General features: G+C 39.8%; 1 protein-coding gene across 2 annotated transcripts in view; it reads right to left on the bottom strand.

The window, feature by feature from the left end:
• Positions 1 to 15244, bottom strand: part of SEC24D (SEC24 homolog D, COPII component) — a 78484-nt gene that overhangs the window by 23820 nt on the left and 39420 nt on the right. For both annotated transcript variants that reach the window (XM_084855910.1, XM_084855909.1), the window contains 5 exons: positions 11823 to 11961; positions 7585 to 7700; positions 3970 to 4094; positions 1879 to 2070; positions 1027 to 1120 (listed from right to left, as the gene is read on the bottom strand). In XM_084855910.1, coding sequence (XP_084712036.1) covers positions 1027 to 1120; positions 1879 to 2070; positions 3970 to 4094; positions 7585 to 7700; positions 11823 to 11961 — 666 coding nt within the window. The remainder of the gene's footprint in view (positions 1 to 1026; positions 1121 to 1878; positions 2071 to 3969; positions 4095 to 7584; positions 7701 to 11822; positions 11962 to 15244) is intronic.

A 15244-nucleotide genomic window follows, 5' to 3' on the forward strand; every position in this document is an offset into this window, starting at 1 on the left:
TAGCATATTTGTTTATTTCTTTCACTCATGACAGATGCCATTGGCACTTATCTGAATTAATATAAATAAATACATTTTCCTTAAAACTAAATATACTTCAGCTTTCTTCTCCCTGTCCCCAGAAACCTAACTATTATTGCACTTTTTTCCAACTATGAATGACACCAACATTATCATTACTACCTGGCGTCGAAATCAGATTACATCACAGCAACAAGCAAAGCAGACGCTTATTTTTAGATATGTGTGGTAAGACAATAAATAGGACCAAACCAATTCCTAGGATTATTGTCGCCTGACTGGCAGTGGCTCTGTAGGGTTTCAAACAGTCCTATTTGGAGATGCTAGGGATTAAACCTGGAACATTCTGCATGCAAAGCATGTGCTTTGCCACTGAACTACAGCCCTTCCAAATTGATATGCTTGGTACTCCTGTTCCAAGAAAAGCCCTCCCTCTGGGCCCTCTCTAACCCCTAATTTGAGCACTGATACAGTCTATGCTTTAGAATCTAGACTTGCACCTCACAATATGCAGTATCATAAAATGTGTCTGTTGACTCTGCGTTAAACTAGAGCTGCTTCAGTTGCCACGTTTTCCCTACAGAGGTATAAAAGGAAAAAGTATGTACTTCCTGGATATAGTGTTGTGTTTCAAGTCATATTTTATAAGATTAATAAAATAAGAGTCCCAAAGAGAAGAGATTGTCCATGTTTGTTCTACCCTGTGTACATACACTGAAAAGTTGAGATCGGCAGCCGATTCACAGTGCCACACTGTGTAAGACAACATGACCTTATTCCCTGAATGATGTACTTTTTTTTCTTTTGCACCTGTGTAGAAAAACTAAATGACTAAAACAACTCTCAGAGATATCACAAAATTCAAGTTGTATAAGACTAACAGTAGTTTTTCCTTGTGTTTCCTGTTGTGACTTGTGGGACCTATGCCTTCAACAAGCAGAGTTTTCATAGCTTATCAAGTCTGTCCAAATAAAGACTCTATAGCATACAGAAGTACATTCTAACCTTTAGCGCTTCCATTCCAGCTTGGATCACAGGAGCGAAGACAGTCTCACTCTCATTAGTATCTGCAAACATCTCTGGAATCTGGTCTAGCAAGCTATGGAAGGGGGGAAAGATCAGTGTTTCAACAAGTCAGAATAGACAGGATAATCCTTTTTTTTTTTTTAAGAAAATAATAACACCAGGTCCTTTTGCTGAAAGATTATGACTTTTCATTACAAAAATATAACAGAATTACAGTTGTTAAGCTCACCAGCCTCTAGAGGGCTACTTGATTCCCTGATTGCAGGAAAAAAATGCTACTCAACATAATTAAGAAATATTCTACTCAGACCAAAATCAGTTATGCTTAAGCAAACTGCATTTTAAGGAGGGCCAAAATCCAAAACTGGCCAAAATTTGACAAGCATCTTTTACAAGCACTTTAGAAAAGTTAGCTACATAGTTGACTATACATTCTATAATTTAAACAAGTGACTTGTGAACTGAATTTTTACACAGATACATGAACAGACACACAGTTGTCCATAATTCTAGCTCTAAAATGGTCCATGCTACAAAAAACTGAGAATATCAGTGTGCCCACTGCTTAGTGCTGCCAGGCAATTTGATTGGCGGGTAGGTCTAGGCATATATACACATATAGTAGTGTATATGCAGCCACGTTTTGCATGTATATATCTCTAGAGAATTACCATGGTCTTTAAATATAAAACACATATTGAACTGGGTTGGTACTGTAAGCTAAGTAGCAGCTGTCATTTTGGCGCACTGGAAAATTCATGACTTTTACAAAGGAAATCACTGCAGAATATATTCACATCTGAGCAAGAGCGGTATAAATGATTTGCTTACTTATTTATAACTGATCGTGACTCTTGAAAGTTGACAAGGAAGCCATCCAGCAAAGGCACGAACACTTCACTGACATCAGTGACGACCATCATCTGAGGTTGTGCAAGATTGCTCTTTACATTGAAGAAATGGAGGACTTTATTGTAAGTGACAAATCCAACCCGAATAGTTGCAGCCTCCTCTTGTTCCTCCCTTGAAGAGAAATGGTTTTAGAAAGCGCATTGACAGGTAATTCCAAAATGAGTATTTTGCATGGAAAAAATATGTTACCTCTAATTAATGGCCAAAGTATTACCGGCTAAATTCTACAACAAGAAGCATATGAATGAAAGATCCATATTTGAACCTTGCACAGAGTGGATAAAAGGCATTTATCGCTGCCAATCTGCTCTTGCCCCTTTGGGCCCAAATTTAGAACTTTTCTCAGAAAATGCTCAGGAACAACTGGTTCTTCCTGTTTCAAGCAAAAGCCAGCTATGCAGAGTGCCAACTGGCTGGCCCTTATTATAGTCACAAAGCCACTCTCCACCTCCTTGAAGCACTATTTTGAGTGGGGGAAAGCCAAATAAGCATTTATAACCAGATGAAAATGGCAGAAGCCTGATTTATTTTAATTTAATTTAAGCCAAACATCTGCTTGAAGAACAGCACGGACGGATGAAGAGAGATATGAAATCCAGCCTAGAATCATGTCTGTGCATCATTAGAAGACTACAAGCAGGGGCAAGTAATCAGGGTTCCCCTTATGACCTGGACCCCCTGAGCAACACCTTAAGGATCTCTTGCCTCCTCAAGAGTCCCACCTTCCTTCTTTTAACCTTCCCCATTCCAATAACGTGGGGGTTTAGGCTGTAGATGTGGGGTGATTGACACACCAGACACTTGAGGTTTAACCACAACAGTTTACTGGTAAATTTAAAGCAAGCCATCACAACTATAGGTATTTACACAATAGAACTGAGTGATACAAAAGGGCTTAAAAGAAAATAAAAGTTGCAAAACACAAGTTCCTTTACCCTAGCTGTACTTAGACTCCTCTAGGCTGTTTCTTCCTGCTCCCTCTTCAGGCTCTGGTCTCCTTATTTTGCTCTTACTGCTCTGGTCTTTATGAATCTCTCTTTTTATACTTCCTCCCCCAAAACCGAAAGTAGTGCTCCAAATCTGAAGAAATGAAACTAAGCGAGCAATCCTATGGCCACTAGTCAGCAGCTAGACGGCCATAGTATACATTGGTTTCTGGGAACTGACCTCAGAGCCCGTGCTTGCCCCAAATTGCCCATTTGGGTGTTGTTCTTCCAAAACCAGATTAATCTGCACAACTCATAAGTAATCCTGCATCAGGTATGGAGACTTCCTGTGAATGGACCTTCGTAGCCACTTGAATTCCTCTTTATCCTTATAAAAGGAAAGCACTGCGTGTCTTTGTCCGTTTAATAAGCACTGGGCTGTTTTTGTGGTTATCGGAGGGAGCAATCCTATGGCCGCTAGTCAGCGGGTAGACAGCCATAGGATATGTGGTTTTCCGGGAACCAACATCGGAGCCCGTGCTCTGAGGTCGTTCCCGGAGAACCGACCTTCCCCCTTTTTGTGCTGCCTTGTAGGCAGTGTGGAACAGCCCGGGGCATGCCGGGGCAGGGAAGGCGGAAATGCCGGTATAACACATCCTATGTGTCATCCGGCAGCTTCCTCCCCTGCTCTGCCTTCCCACAGCTAGACAGCCAAAATCGGCTGTCTAGACGCAAATGTAGGGTGGCTGAAGCATGGAGGGCACGATCCCCTCCGTGCTTCTCCTGCCCTGCATTGGATAGACAGTCACCTCCAAGTTCAGACGCGGCCGCCTATCCTGGTAGGATTGCTCCCTCCACTGAGGAAATGAAACTGAAACTTAGCCAGGGAAATGAAACTACTCCTCTCAGGGATACCCCCTCCCAACAAAAGAACCCAGGCCTGTAAGCCTGACCTTTTTCTCCTTTGCCTCCGTAGGCCTCAAACCTTCACAAGGTTAGAGCAAATACTAAGTAGTTCTCTTGTCAGTTGTTACTACATCCTTACCAAACTAAAGATGTTAAATTTGTTGAAAGTTTTCTTTACCTTGGAAGTCTATCCAGTGCAGTCTTCAGTTCCTCACAGATGAGTTTAACAAGACCGCTCTTTATGTTATTATATGACACGTCAATCATGAAGATATAGGCTGGTGGCTGTGGAGGCTTGTTGTTCTATCAAAAGAAAAGCAGCAAAAAGCAGGAGAAATAAAATACCTGCTGAAGATTCTTAGTCTACCCAGAGATTTCCAAAGAAAAATTGTTGGGTGATTATATTAATCACAGGGTTATATCCAATGTTAGTCTAACTTAAATCCCATTTATTTCAATGGGTCTCCAAATAGAACTAACATTGAATACAACCAATTGTCTATTTACATGGTTAAGTAACTACTGCCATAGAAGTTACTGCCACTCACATAAGTCACATTTCAGTAAAATAGTGTTGGGAAAATATTTCTTATACAGCACCTATGTGTTCTGTTAATTTTTCACAAGTAACTTGTCCTTTATTGCTCTATTTTTACATTCCTTTTGCATGAAGTTTGTAATTATCAAGTTACAGCATCAAAAGTATAATAGAATTGTCTGTAGCAATTAGAAAACAATGTTCAGTCATTTACAACATTTACTGAAAAAACACCTGTGGGGTTGGGGGCAGGGAATGTGTGGAGATCAAGACTCCTACACATGGCCCACGAGATCCTGGGCTGAGGTTTCAGTGAAAAACATACACATACACATAGATGCCAATATTTGCCCCAAGAGGCAAGTTCCCACCTGTGGAAACCTTGCCAGGGGCAGGGGGCATTTTCAGCGGGATCACGGTGCAGGAGGAAAGAGTTAAAAAACCCTCCCTGCACAGCAAAGTCCCAGTCCCGATCTGGCACTCCACAACAGTTATTTTTAAGGTAAAATGAGACACATTTAAATGCATACATGGATGTAATGTATCACCTAGCTTGGCCCTCAACAAGTAGGTTTTCTTCTTTAACAAAAGTGTTGTGTATATAATCAACAGATCCACACCAAGTACTGCTTTTTGTAGGTACAGATGTTTACATATTGTTTCTTGTCTTAGGAAGCATTGTATGGTTTGTGTGCTCATTATCCACAGAAGGAACTCTGATATCGCAGAAGACTCCTGCTGGAGGAATAGACTCCTGCAGCTTCCAGTGCTACCTGCCATGCCCCAACCAGCCAGAGCAACGTTTCAGGGAGCTGCAGGGGAAAGGAGAAATTGGCAAAAATTGTCTCCCCCTTTCCTCCAGTAGAGTGTCTGCATTAGTGGAACTCTGCTCATGGGAAGTCTGCATCCAACCCAATATAACAAATTACGCATTTTCTTCTTTTTCTTCTTCTTGGGTTTAATAGCAAAGCAAGGCCAAAAAAACACCCTAATACCACCACCTACTGGCGATTAAAGGGAATGAGGGTGCAATCCTATGGCCGCTAATCAGCGGCTAGATGGCCATGGGACAGGTTGGTACCCTGAGAACTGACCTCCATCGGCCCTGCACTCTGTGCTCGTAAGAGGAGCGCGGAGCAGCAAAACCAGGCCATTCCTGGGGGGTGGGCTGGGGCAGGTGGACATCCCTTTCCGACACATCTAGTGTCCCCTCCCCAAATCAGCTGTCTAGCTGCAAATGCAGGGCAGCTGAAGCATGGAGGGAAGATCCCCTCCGCGCTGCTCCTGCCCTGCACTGGATAGGCGGTCACCTCTGAGTTCAGAGGTGGCCACCTATCCCGATAGGATTGCAACCTAGCCTTCTCAAATCACAAAAGGCCCACCAAATTGCAAGCTTGCAAAAAAAACACCAAGTGGCAGATAAGATTAGAGTCCATAAGGCACGATCCTGAAGAGCTCCTCCCAAAGTGCCAGTAGGAACTCCCCTAGTAGCCAAAGAACAGAAAAAAGCCACTCATTCATCCCTGTACTGTAAAATTTAGCATCTCTTCGAAGCATCTGTATATATGCTACATACTCAGGGAGCATTTTTTTTTTAAACAAGTGCAATTTGACACCTCCACTACTTCTACTCGATTGTAAGCAGCGCTTGGAAAATGAATGACATTAGGAAATTAAGGTGCCAATAGTATAAACCACGTATTCAAAGAGACAGACAAAAAATGTTTCTCAGAGCTTTTCTGAAGAAAGCACTAGGATCAAGACAATTTATGAGAAGGCAACTGAGATATCAGATTTCCCAATTACTTGTGGGGTCACCTTTGTTCCAAGAACATGAAGGTGATAAATAACATTCCCTCCACTACAACCCCAACACTGGTTATTTCTTGAATTCAAATAAACAGTTAAAGGGGCTTCCATGATATTTCCACTATTAAACAATCAGCCCCTGAGCATGTGTTAAGTGTTTTGCAAAAGCCACTTCCTACCCCCCATACTTAACTTGTCAAAGTTCACCTAAACATTCACAGGTTAATCGTGGAGATGGTAAAAATTCTAGTAAATTTCACATTTCACTTAACACAGAGCTTCAGCTACAAGGTGATAATGAATACAGGCTTTATGTTAGTGTACTTTGAGCCATAAATGTACAATAATGACTCTTACTCTCCTTTCAGTCATATCCATGCAAATCCAAAGCAACACCACTCAATAAAATGAGAGCTGCAGCAAAATAAGTGGTGATCTGAGCTTTTAAAAGCTGTTCCACTGTCAGCATTTGCAGCAGGCTTGCAAACAATTTCATAGTTTAGGTAAATTCTATAGCAGTTTAAAAAAACCTGGCACATTTACTGCAAAAGCAAAATGTTTTGTATTTGCTAAATCCATTCCATTCCAAAGTTTTTTAACACCACTCAACAGCTGTTATTTGTTAATGTTTCCCCTAGCTGTTCATCTTCACTGTTATTCAATAAACACAAAAGAAAGCTGTGGGTTTTCCTTCAATTGGGGGGTGGGGATATATCATTGTAGTATTGTTGTATTCGCTATATTCTTCCAAAATAACTAATGGCCATACTAGCGAGAGACTTTACAATGTAGATTGTCAGAAGTGAAAGGGCATGGACAATCATTTTATAATTCAGTTAAATTAGGAATATTTTATACAATGGAAAATCATTTAATCCCATAAACCCTGATCCAGACATCTGTGCTAGCTCAAATGTACACACAGATGTCTTGAAACTTGTAAAACTGCCCAGTCAGTTCAGTGGAGGGACACATTCTGTAACTGCAAAAACAAAGGATATGGATAGAATCCCTCAACAAATTAATGGAGAAACTCTTATAGGCAAGTAAGCACTGTGCACAGTTTTTTTGTCAGTATTTCTGGACTGGGAAAGAAGACAGAGTATGTATGTCCCATTAATGTACCACCCAGGTTAACTTTATTTGGATTGCATCTTATATCTTTAGAGCTGGGGTACCAAACACTTTAAATACTTCAGCTTAACTTGGGTGCAGACTGTAATTTTAAACAATTAAGGCTGCAGCCCTAAGCACACTTAGCTGGTAGTAAGCCTTACTGAACAGTGGGCAATAAATTCCCCAATAAATAGTTAAGACTACCTGCAGGGGAATCCCTCCTGCCTCTATAATCTTCACAACCGTTTTGTTGTTGCGTGTGTTTTACAATGGGGTTTCCTTGATTTAGCACACAGATTACAAACTGTTTTCCATGCTGAGCAGACTTACCTTGCAATAATCTAAAGTAGCAATGTATTCATATGATCCTAGAGATAACTCCGGCCTTTCGTAGTGGTCTGTCCTTCTGCCAACATGGTCCAGATGTTGAAAATAGAATGGAGGAACTGAAGAAACAAGAACAGGACAGCTGATTTCTCCCCTTTCGTTAAACGCAGATGAACAAACAGAACCTCATGTTGCATGACTTTCAGTGTGCTACCTAGTAGTTCAACAGATTTTATATGAAAAGAACAGCATTGCAAAAAGAAAAAAAAAGTTATTCTGTAAGCCATGGGGGGGGGGGGCGCTTATGACCTGAAAGGCAGCCAAGAAATACTTCAAATAAATAAATAAATAAATAGCCTCATGATCTTCCGATCCTTTGATCTTTTTACATATTCAAGAGCTAGGTTTCATTTCCTGGCTTTTACATTCATTTTCCTCTGTCCCTGTTAGCAGACAAAATGAAACCACTTGTAATATAAATTTTCCCTCCCAGCCAAGATCTATCACCCCTCACTATGCATCTCTATATTCTCACAGCTTGTCCCATCCACATTCTTGGGACCTTCCTGTATGTTTATATTTCCAGGGCAGTCACACACACACACACACACACACACTTCATTTGTAGCACACAGGTAGTGCTCTCATCACATCACAGGGATGCTGTATTTGCAGTGCTATCAAAGCACTCCGATTTTCGTCTCGGAAAGATACGAGGCCTCTCTCAAATAATGCACTCATAACCTTTCTGACTGCAGCATTACTGAGGTTGCATAAGAGCTACTACCACTAGTTCTATGGTTACAGTTTGCGATGCTATATATGACAAAGGCAACTGCAGCTCCTCCTTCCTGTTCAGCCACATATTTGCTCAAAACACTCATAATGCCGTACTGCACCTATTATTATTTTAAGTAAAAACAATTGTGCACTCCCCATTTATGTTTCCTAAAGCAATGTCAATATTCCATACAACGCAAGGTAGCGCACTTAAGAACCAGAGTGCCCTACCATCTGCACCCACATTCCCCCCGTCTCATCACGTTCTCCAACTCAATTCATTATCCTGTTGCTTGGCGATAGAGCACATGCTTTGCATGCATCAGGTCCCAGAACTGATCTTCAGGAAAGACCACGGAGCTGCCTACCAGTCAGAGTAAAGAGAACTGGGCTAGCCTGACCCATGGGTCTGACTCAGTATAAAGCAGTTTTATATGTAATATGTATGAGGTGCTTGCTAATTCTACCCTGAACAACAAAACACCTATCTTCCCAGTTGCCAAGAATTTAAAAAAAAAAAAAGGGGGGGGGGGAAGGATTGGCAAAATAGCACTCCTTTCTCACCTTTGTCTCTGTTAGCAGACAAAATGAAACCACTTGTAATATAAGTTTGCCCTCCCAGCCCAGCCTCACTGTGCCCACCTTTCAAACACATGATCTCCAAAGCAACTTAACAGATCGACAAAACAAAAATTACCCAGAGGCCCTTGCTCCTCTGGCCAGCAGCAAAAGGCAAGAGTGTTTTTCTCCTCACTTCTGCAATCTCAGGGCAAGTATAAGGCAGCTAATGAGGTGCCATATGCCTGATTTTGCACCTATTCTAAAGCCCCCTTCAGTCCTTCACTATCCTCCAGTGAAAATTTGCATTGTGATTTTCACAAATTCCCAGTTGCAAAAGCATCCCTGTAGCTTCTTTTTGTCCTTCTCAACTCACTAGTGACTCATTGTTGGCAGTTATCTATTCAGCAAGGCTGGGCAATTTTCTCTTAATCCCTCTGTTTATGATGAGTTTTTGAAGCTTTAATTACAGTGCATAAAAAACACACAGATGAAAGACACTGCAGAAGTGCAAGCTATTCTATGTGAATTGCAATATAAGTATAAATAATAGTTCGGTAGTTCACTGCTATGCAAATAGTAGGCTTTTGTGGGAACTTCATGCCGAGTAACAGCCAATGCAACCAACTGCCCTCTACATTTTGTCCCACAGATTAAAGCTTTGAGGCAAATAAGAGCTGGCATAAGTCTTTCAAGGTTCATGTTTCAGACTTGAAAAGATTACTGTATTAGGGAAAGCTCTGTGCCACTTTGATCCAGCAGAGCAAATCCAACTAGATACAAACGTCTCGAAAGACTCATTCTGGCCAAGTCCTGGGATCCAGCCAGAAGCTCAGGAACTCATACTTATGAGTCACATGCAATTGCACTTGGACAAATATGGCATGGCATCTCCTGTTCAAAGCAACTCCTGTCTCAGTAAAAATTAATGGACAATTTAACCATTAAAATCCTCTGTCTTAAAGGGAGGTGATGACCTAAATATCTGCTCTTTTCTAGGTGGTTAAAAAAAGAGTATTTTCCCTTTGAAATATTTTCAATCTGTTCAGAAAATAATTTCACAGAATGACATAAATGCCTCTGTATACCTCTCCACTCTAATGAAATGAGAGATGAGATGTAAATCATTACAGCGGCTCTATTCTTTTGCAGAACTGTTCTGACCTAAGGATTCAGGTCCATTTTCTTTGAACAGTTTGATCATCTTTGCTGAGCACAATGATATGCCTTTTTAAGGAAAGCCTGCTAAAGACCCATCCCAAATGCTTTTTTCCCTCTTTATGTTTATTCTGCATGCCAAAATGGCAGTGCATTCCCCGTTCCAGTGTTTGCACTGGAATGGGCAAGGAGCATTTTCTCAGTGCAGTCATTTCTAACTATTTGCTGCTTTAAGCCTATAGAAAAACAATAGCTGGGCTGTTTTTGTGCTCTTTCCATTTATGTCTAGTCAGAAATATTTCCTTGGGGCTCCTAGACCAAATGGTAGAGTGAACCTATCCCATATCCACGATTCCCAGGATGACACAAGGACGAACAGTCCACACCAAAAAATGGTGTCTCCATAAAAGAGCTTCAACATCACACTGAAACATTCCTGATGCTCAAGTCATTCAGAGCTTCTGTTCACATGAAGTATAATATTTAGTAAAAAGTCCATTGCCATTCAATAGCTTTTTTTGGCAAGATGAAGATCATGACATTAGGGTGCAGTCCTATGTCCTCTTACCTGGGGGAAGCTCCAAGAAACATGGTGGCATTTAGTTCTGAGAATCATACATAGGATTGCGCTGTAAATGTATAAATGTATACATGAAAGGGAAAAACACACTGATACTAAGAAGAGAGTAGGACAATGGGTGGAGGTAGGAAAGCAAAGTATCCTACAGCAATGGGAGCATTTTATCTCAATTTAATGTGGTGTTTTATCTCAGTTTTATGTGAGTCCTGAGCATCTTCATTTCCCCTCCACCTGGATCAGTTATTCAAAGTTATTCCATAAATGGAAACAGAAGTGACCTGGCAAAACAGGTCTTTTGCCAGGGATCTCCTTGAAAGTTGGCAGATCCCTTTATCGTCAACGAGTGTTGTAAAATTCATACCACACCGTGTTCATCATTTGTGAGTAATGGCTTCAGTCAAGGGATAAGAAATAACATTAAAAATGGATTTAGCTTTCTCAAGAAAACCCAGGAAATTGTAATGTCAGTGGTGGTGGGTCTTTGTAAATAATTCCTTATTCTGAATGGAACTATTATGAAAATGGAATGAAGGAAAAGGTTCAACACAATTCAGTTACACTGGATGAGATTTCCACATTAGGGTTCTCCTACATGTATGAATCAATGTGACGCAAGCCGAATTCAGGCATTTAGATTCCAAAGCTAGGAGAGGAGACTGGGAAATGTGCCCTGCCCCTGCCCTCTCCTCTCCTCTCCTCTCCTCTCCTCTCCTCTCCAACTCTAACCTCCCCATATTGGCAGGGAAGATCTGAAGTGAAACTGTAAACATGTTTGGCTGAACGCAGTTACAATGACTGGAACTGAGTTCCAGGTAACTGGGAACTCTGAAAAATCAGTGTTTCCAATCGCATGCAGCACTGTAACCACATTCAGAATAACATTGGTTACAGTTTCACTTCAGAATTTCCGCATCAACACAGGAAGTTCAGGGGCAGACCCAGAATACAGGTCCCCATCTCCTCTCCACACTTCAGAATCTGAATAGGGCTTTACTTTCAAGTAAATGCATTTAGGATTGGAATGAAGCAAACGTTTATTTCTTTTGCTTTGTTTATGTTTGTTTCCTTGCTTGCTTTGCACATGTTTAGAAAGTTATTTCTCTTTAATTTCAGTAAATATACAAACAAATAAATGAATAAAATATAGCACAATGATGCTACATACCATCGTTCACACAGTTACAAAATCCACACTGATATTTTCTTCCCCCCTCAATGAATTGCATGAAGGGACACATATAAGCTTTGCACCTGTTGCACCGGATAGGCCCTGTTTCACCATGGTTTACCGCATACAGGGGTGTCTGCAGAAAATTAAAAACAATGGCAATGTAGATTAAAAAAGTCAGAACGTCACCAAATCATCCTATCATTCCGGAAGTGTTGCCCGTTTCATATCCTGGTTTTAAGTGTTGCTGGTTTCATATCAGTATGAAGCAAACCATTATTTGCTTTCTCCTGTTACTTAATTGAACTAAATTCTAAGCAACAATGTGAAAGAGAAATTAGATCGTCGTGGGTCAACACAATGGAGAACACTAAAAACTAGATTTCTAATACATTTTACCAAAGCACGGGGTATAATTAGTAGGCAGCTCACTAATGACATATCACTTTTAAGTTCTCCTTATATCAATGGAAGAGTTAAGCACAAATATCTTCCACAAAAATTCATGGGATTTAAAAGTGCCTAACTTTGGCTGGATCGAATCTACTATAAACAAACATCTAGGCTGCTAATCACACATAATTGTGTAGTGTAATACAATGATAATATTTATTTAGATGTTCCACTGAAATTATAATGTCTCTTCCAAGAATGTGTATGTTATACACACTTTTTTTATGAACTTGTATCTTTTATTGTTGAGAAAGTTTTGCTTAACTGGGGCAGGGGGGGCACACGTCTTTATTTTTTCTAGTTCACACTGTTTACGAGTTTTTCATTTATTTCAATAAACAGTTGTCCCAATCTGAATTTTCAGCACACTTCTACATTTTTTGTAAAAAATTACAAAAAAATGCTGTGTGCTGTGTGTCAAGTAGTTTTTAATGTTTTTACTTCAACTATGAAAATTGATCAACATTGTCAAGCTGTAATGAGAATTTCCTACTTTAAAAATAAGAATGTTAAAGCAAACTGAATGAATTGGTTAATTAATCCAAATGAGATACCTTTCTTAGAAACTGAAGAGACTAAGGGCGCAATCCTATGCATGTTTAGACAGAGAAAAGGCCTACAACTCCCGGCATTCCCCGGGCAATGCTGGGCCTCTTCTCTGTCAAAACATGCATAAGATTGCGCCCAAACTCTTTTAAAACGGTTCAGGGGCGTGCTGCCTCTTCAGCACTGGGAGCTACACACACATACAGGTATCAGTCTGGATAGGTGAAATCTTTAAACTTAAGTCATATTTGTTTCAGTGAAAGAGTTAAACATGTGCATAACTTCCTCTACTGAAATTAATGGGACTTTGGGGTTATAGTTCTACACACACTTACTAGGGAGTAGTCTCTGCTAAAATCAGTGAGAATTACTTCATTTAAAATGCATAGGACTAGACTCTGTGGAGCACTTAATTTTGGTTGGATTGTATCCAATATGCAAACAGATCAGTCAGAATTATTATACTAGCTCATCTGGGCTTTTTCATATATAATATGCAAACATACTGTTTTTTCCAGACATCTTTTCTTGTTGGCATACTGCTTTACAACAGAAAACAAAACTCAGTCAACATGTTAAAGTGAAAAACGAAATAAATCTCCAGAAAACAGTAAGCTAAAAATACAAATAAGAATGCTCAGAAAAGTAATTGACTAAGGTTAGGGAGCTGCAGATATATTTATTTCATTGTTTGAATCTAATATATATCTAGAGACAGATTTAGTAAAACAAAACAAAACAGCTTGGTCTTCTGTTATCATGTTATGAGTGGAAATGTTCTCTATTCCCATCCCCCATGCCCATAAAAAAGACAAGCTAGCAAAATCTGCACTGTCTGGTTTTAAACAGTTTTACATTCAGTGATTTGTAAGAATATTTATTGCTGTTTTCATTGTCAGCAGCACTGAATTAGTACTCAAGACATTCAGAATACCCATATAGTCTTTTGAAAATTGTTGTAGTATAATTAGAGCTGCCACAACATTACCTATTTAAATCAGGTTAAATATGCAAACACATGCAACTTATTCTGCAGTAAGATGAAAATGCTGCCCACTTTAGGAATAATCTAGTTATACCAAGAATGAACATTGCCCATGTTTTTAGAAAACAGTTTACTCGAGCATTCTCCTATGCACATTACATCTAGATTCCTCAAATTAAGCACGCCCCCAGAGTTGTTAGGGCCAATAATTTTGGCCAGGTTTTATGCTTCTTTGATCTCATTCCCTTCTAGATTTTAAACAAGTTTTTTTTTTAATTTCAGTTTTCCCAACAACATTACAAGTAAAACAGAATCAACAGCCTGAATAAAATGTTTTCTACCCATTTAAACCTATGGCCAGTAGTTTCCTTTTGATGACTAAATAAGGGATTTTTAATTCACAATGACCACTGATCTGACCTTGGACTTAAACACAATCGTTTCATTAAATTAACGGAAATGCAGTAAATATACTGTATTTACCCTGTATAAAATAAGTACATTCATTCTCCTATGATCCTAGCTGTAGATACCAGCAACCAGAAATGTGGTGTGTACATTTTGGAAAATAAAATTTTTATGCACCATACCCTCTCTAGGTGTCACTGTGCTCCAAGATATATTGAGGATAAGCAGAGTAGGTCTTGTGCTTGTTGCAATCACATTTAAACAAACAGTAAAAATATCCATACTGCCCTCAGGGATGGATAAATTTATCTAACCAGATTGGGAAATACCAGGCATGTATTATTAATTTATCTCATTTTGATATGATATACTAATGCTGGCTATAGAACAGTTAAGGTACATTCAGAATTGATACTAACAACACCATTTTGCTTCTAACAAAAATGAGAAACACACTGTGTTAACAAATTGGAACTGCAACAAAACGTTGTATTTGGATCTTCACAGTACAAGAACTAAGGTTGTCTTAAATGCACATTATTCACCATCAGTCACTACTTTTGGTAGTCACATTAGCCATCATACAACACCTTGGATATCCTGATGAAATTGGAAGTCCATTCTCCATTAGCAAAATGGTGGTCATGGTTCCAGGGTGTGGGTCAGACTGACACCATCATGCATGTGTTTGTGAAATTTATAAATCAGATTAAGTGGTTCTTGTGAATATTGCCTTAGCAGTCAAACATTCACTTATTAAATGTAACACAGGGCTGGCCCTACTATTAAGCAGAGTGAACCATCTGCCACGGGCAGCTAATTTAGGGTGTCATGAAAGAACAGCAAATTGCTAGTTATTTAATTTATTAATTTTGCATTTTTACTGCCAGGGAGGGGAAAGGTGCTTGAGGGATTTTCTGTCTCAGGTGCTAAAGTAACTTAACAGCCTTAGGTACCATGCGGCTTGAGCGATGGGGTGCTGTTTGCTGTTCCACCTCAGGCAGCGAAACAGCTCAGGCCAGTATCA

This window comes from Heloderma suspectum, chromosome 5 (genome assembly GCF_057233095.1).
Source record: "Heloderma suspectum isolate Gila_16-S chromosome 5, 16-S_ref, whole genome shotgun sequence".
Taxonomy (NCBI): domain Eukaryota; kingdom Metazoa; phylum Chordata; class Lepidosauria; order Squamata; family Helodermatidae; genus Heloderma; species Heloderma suspectum.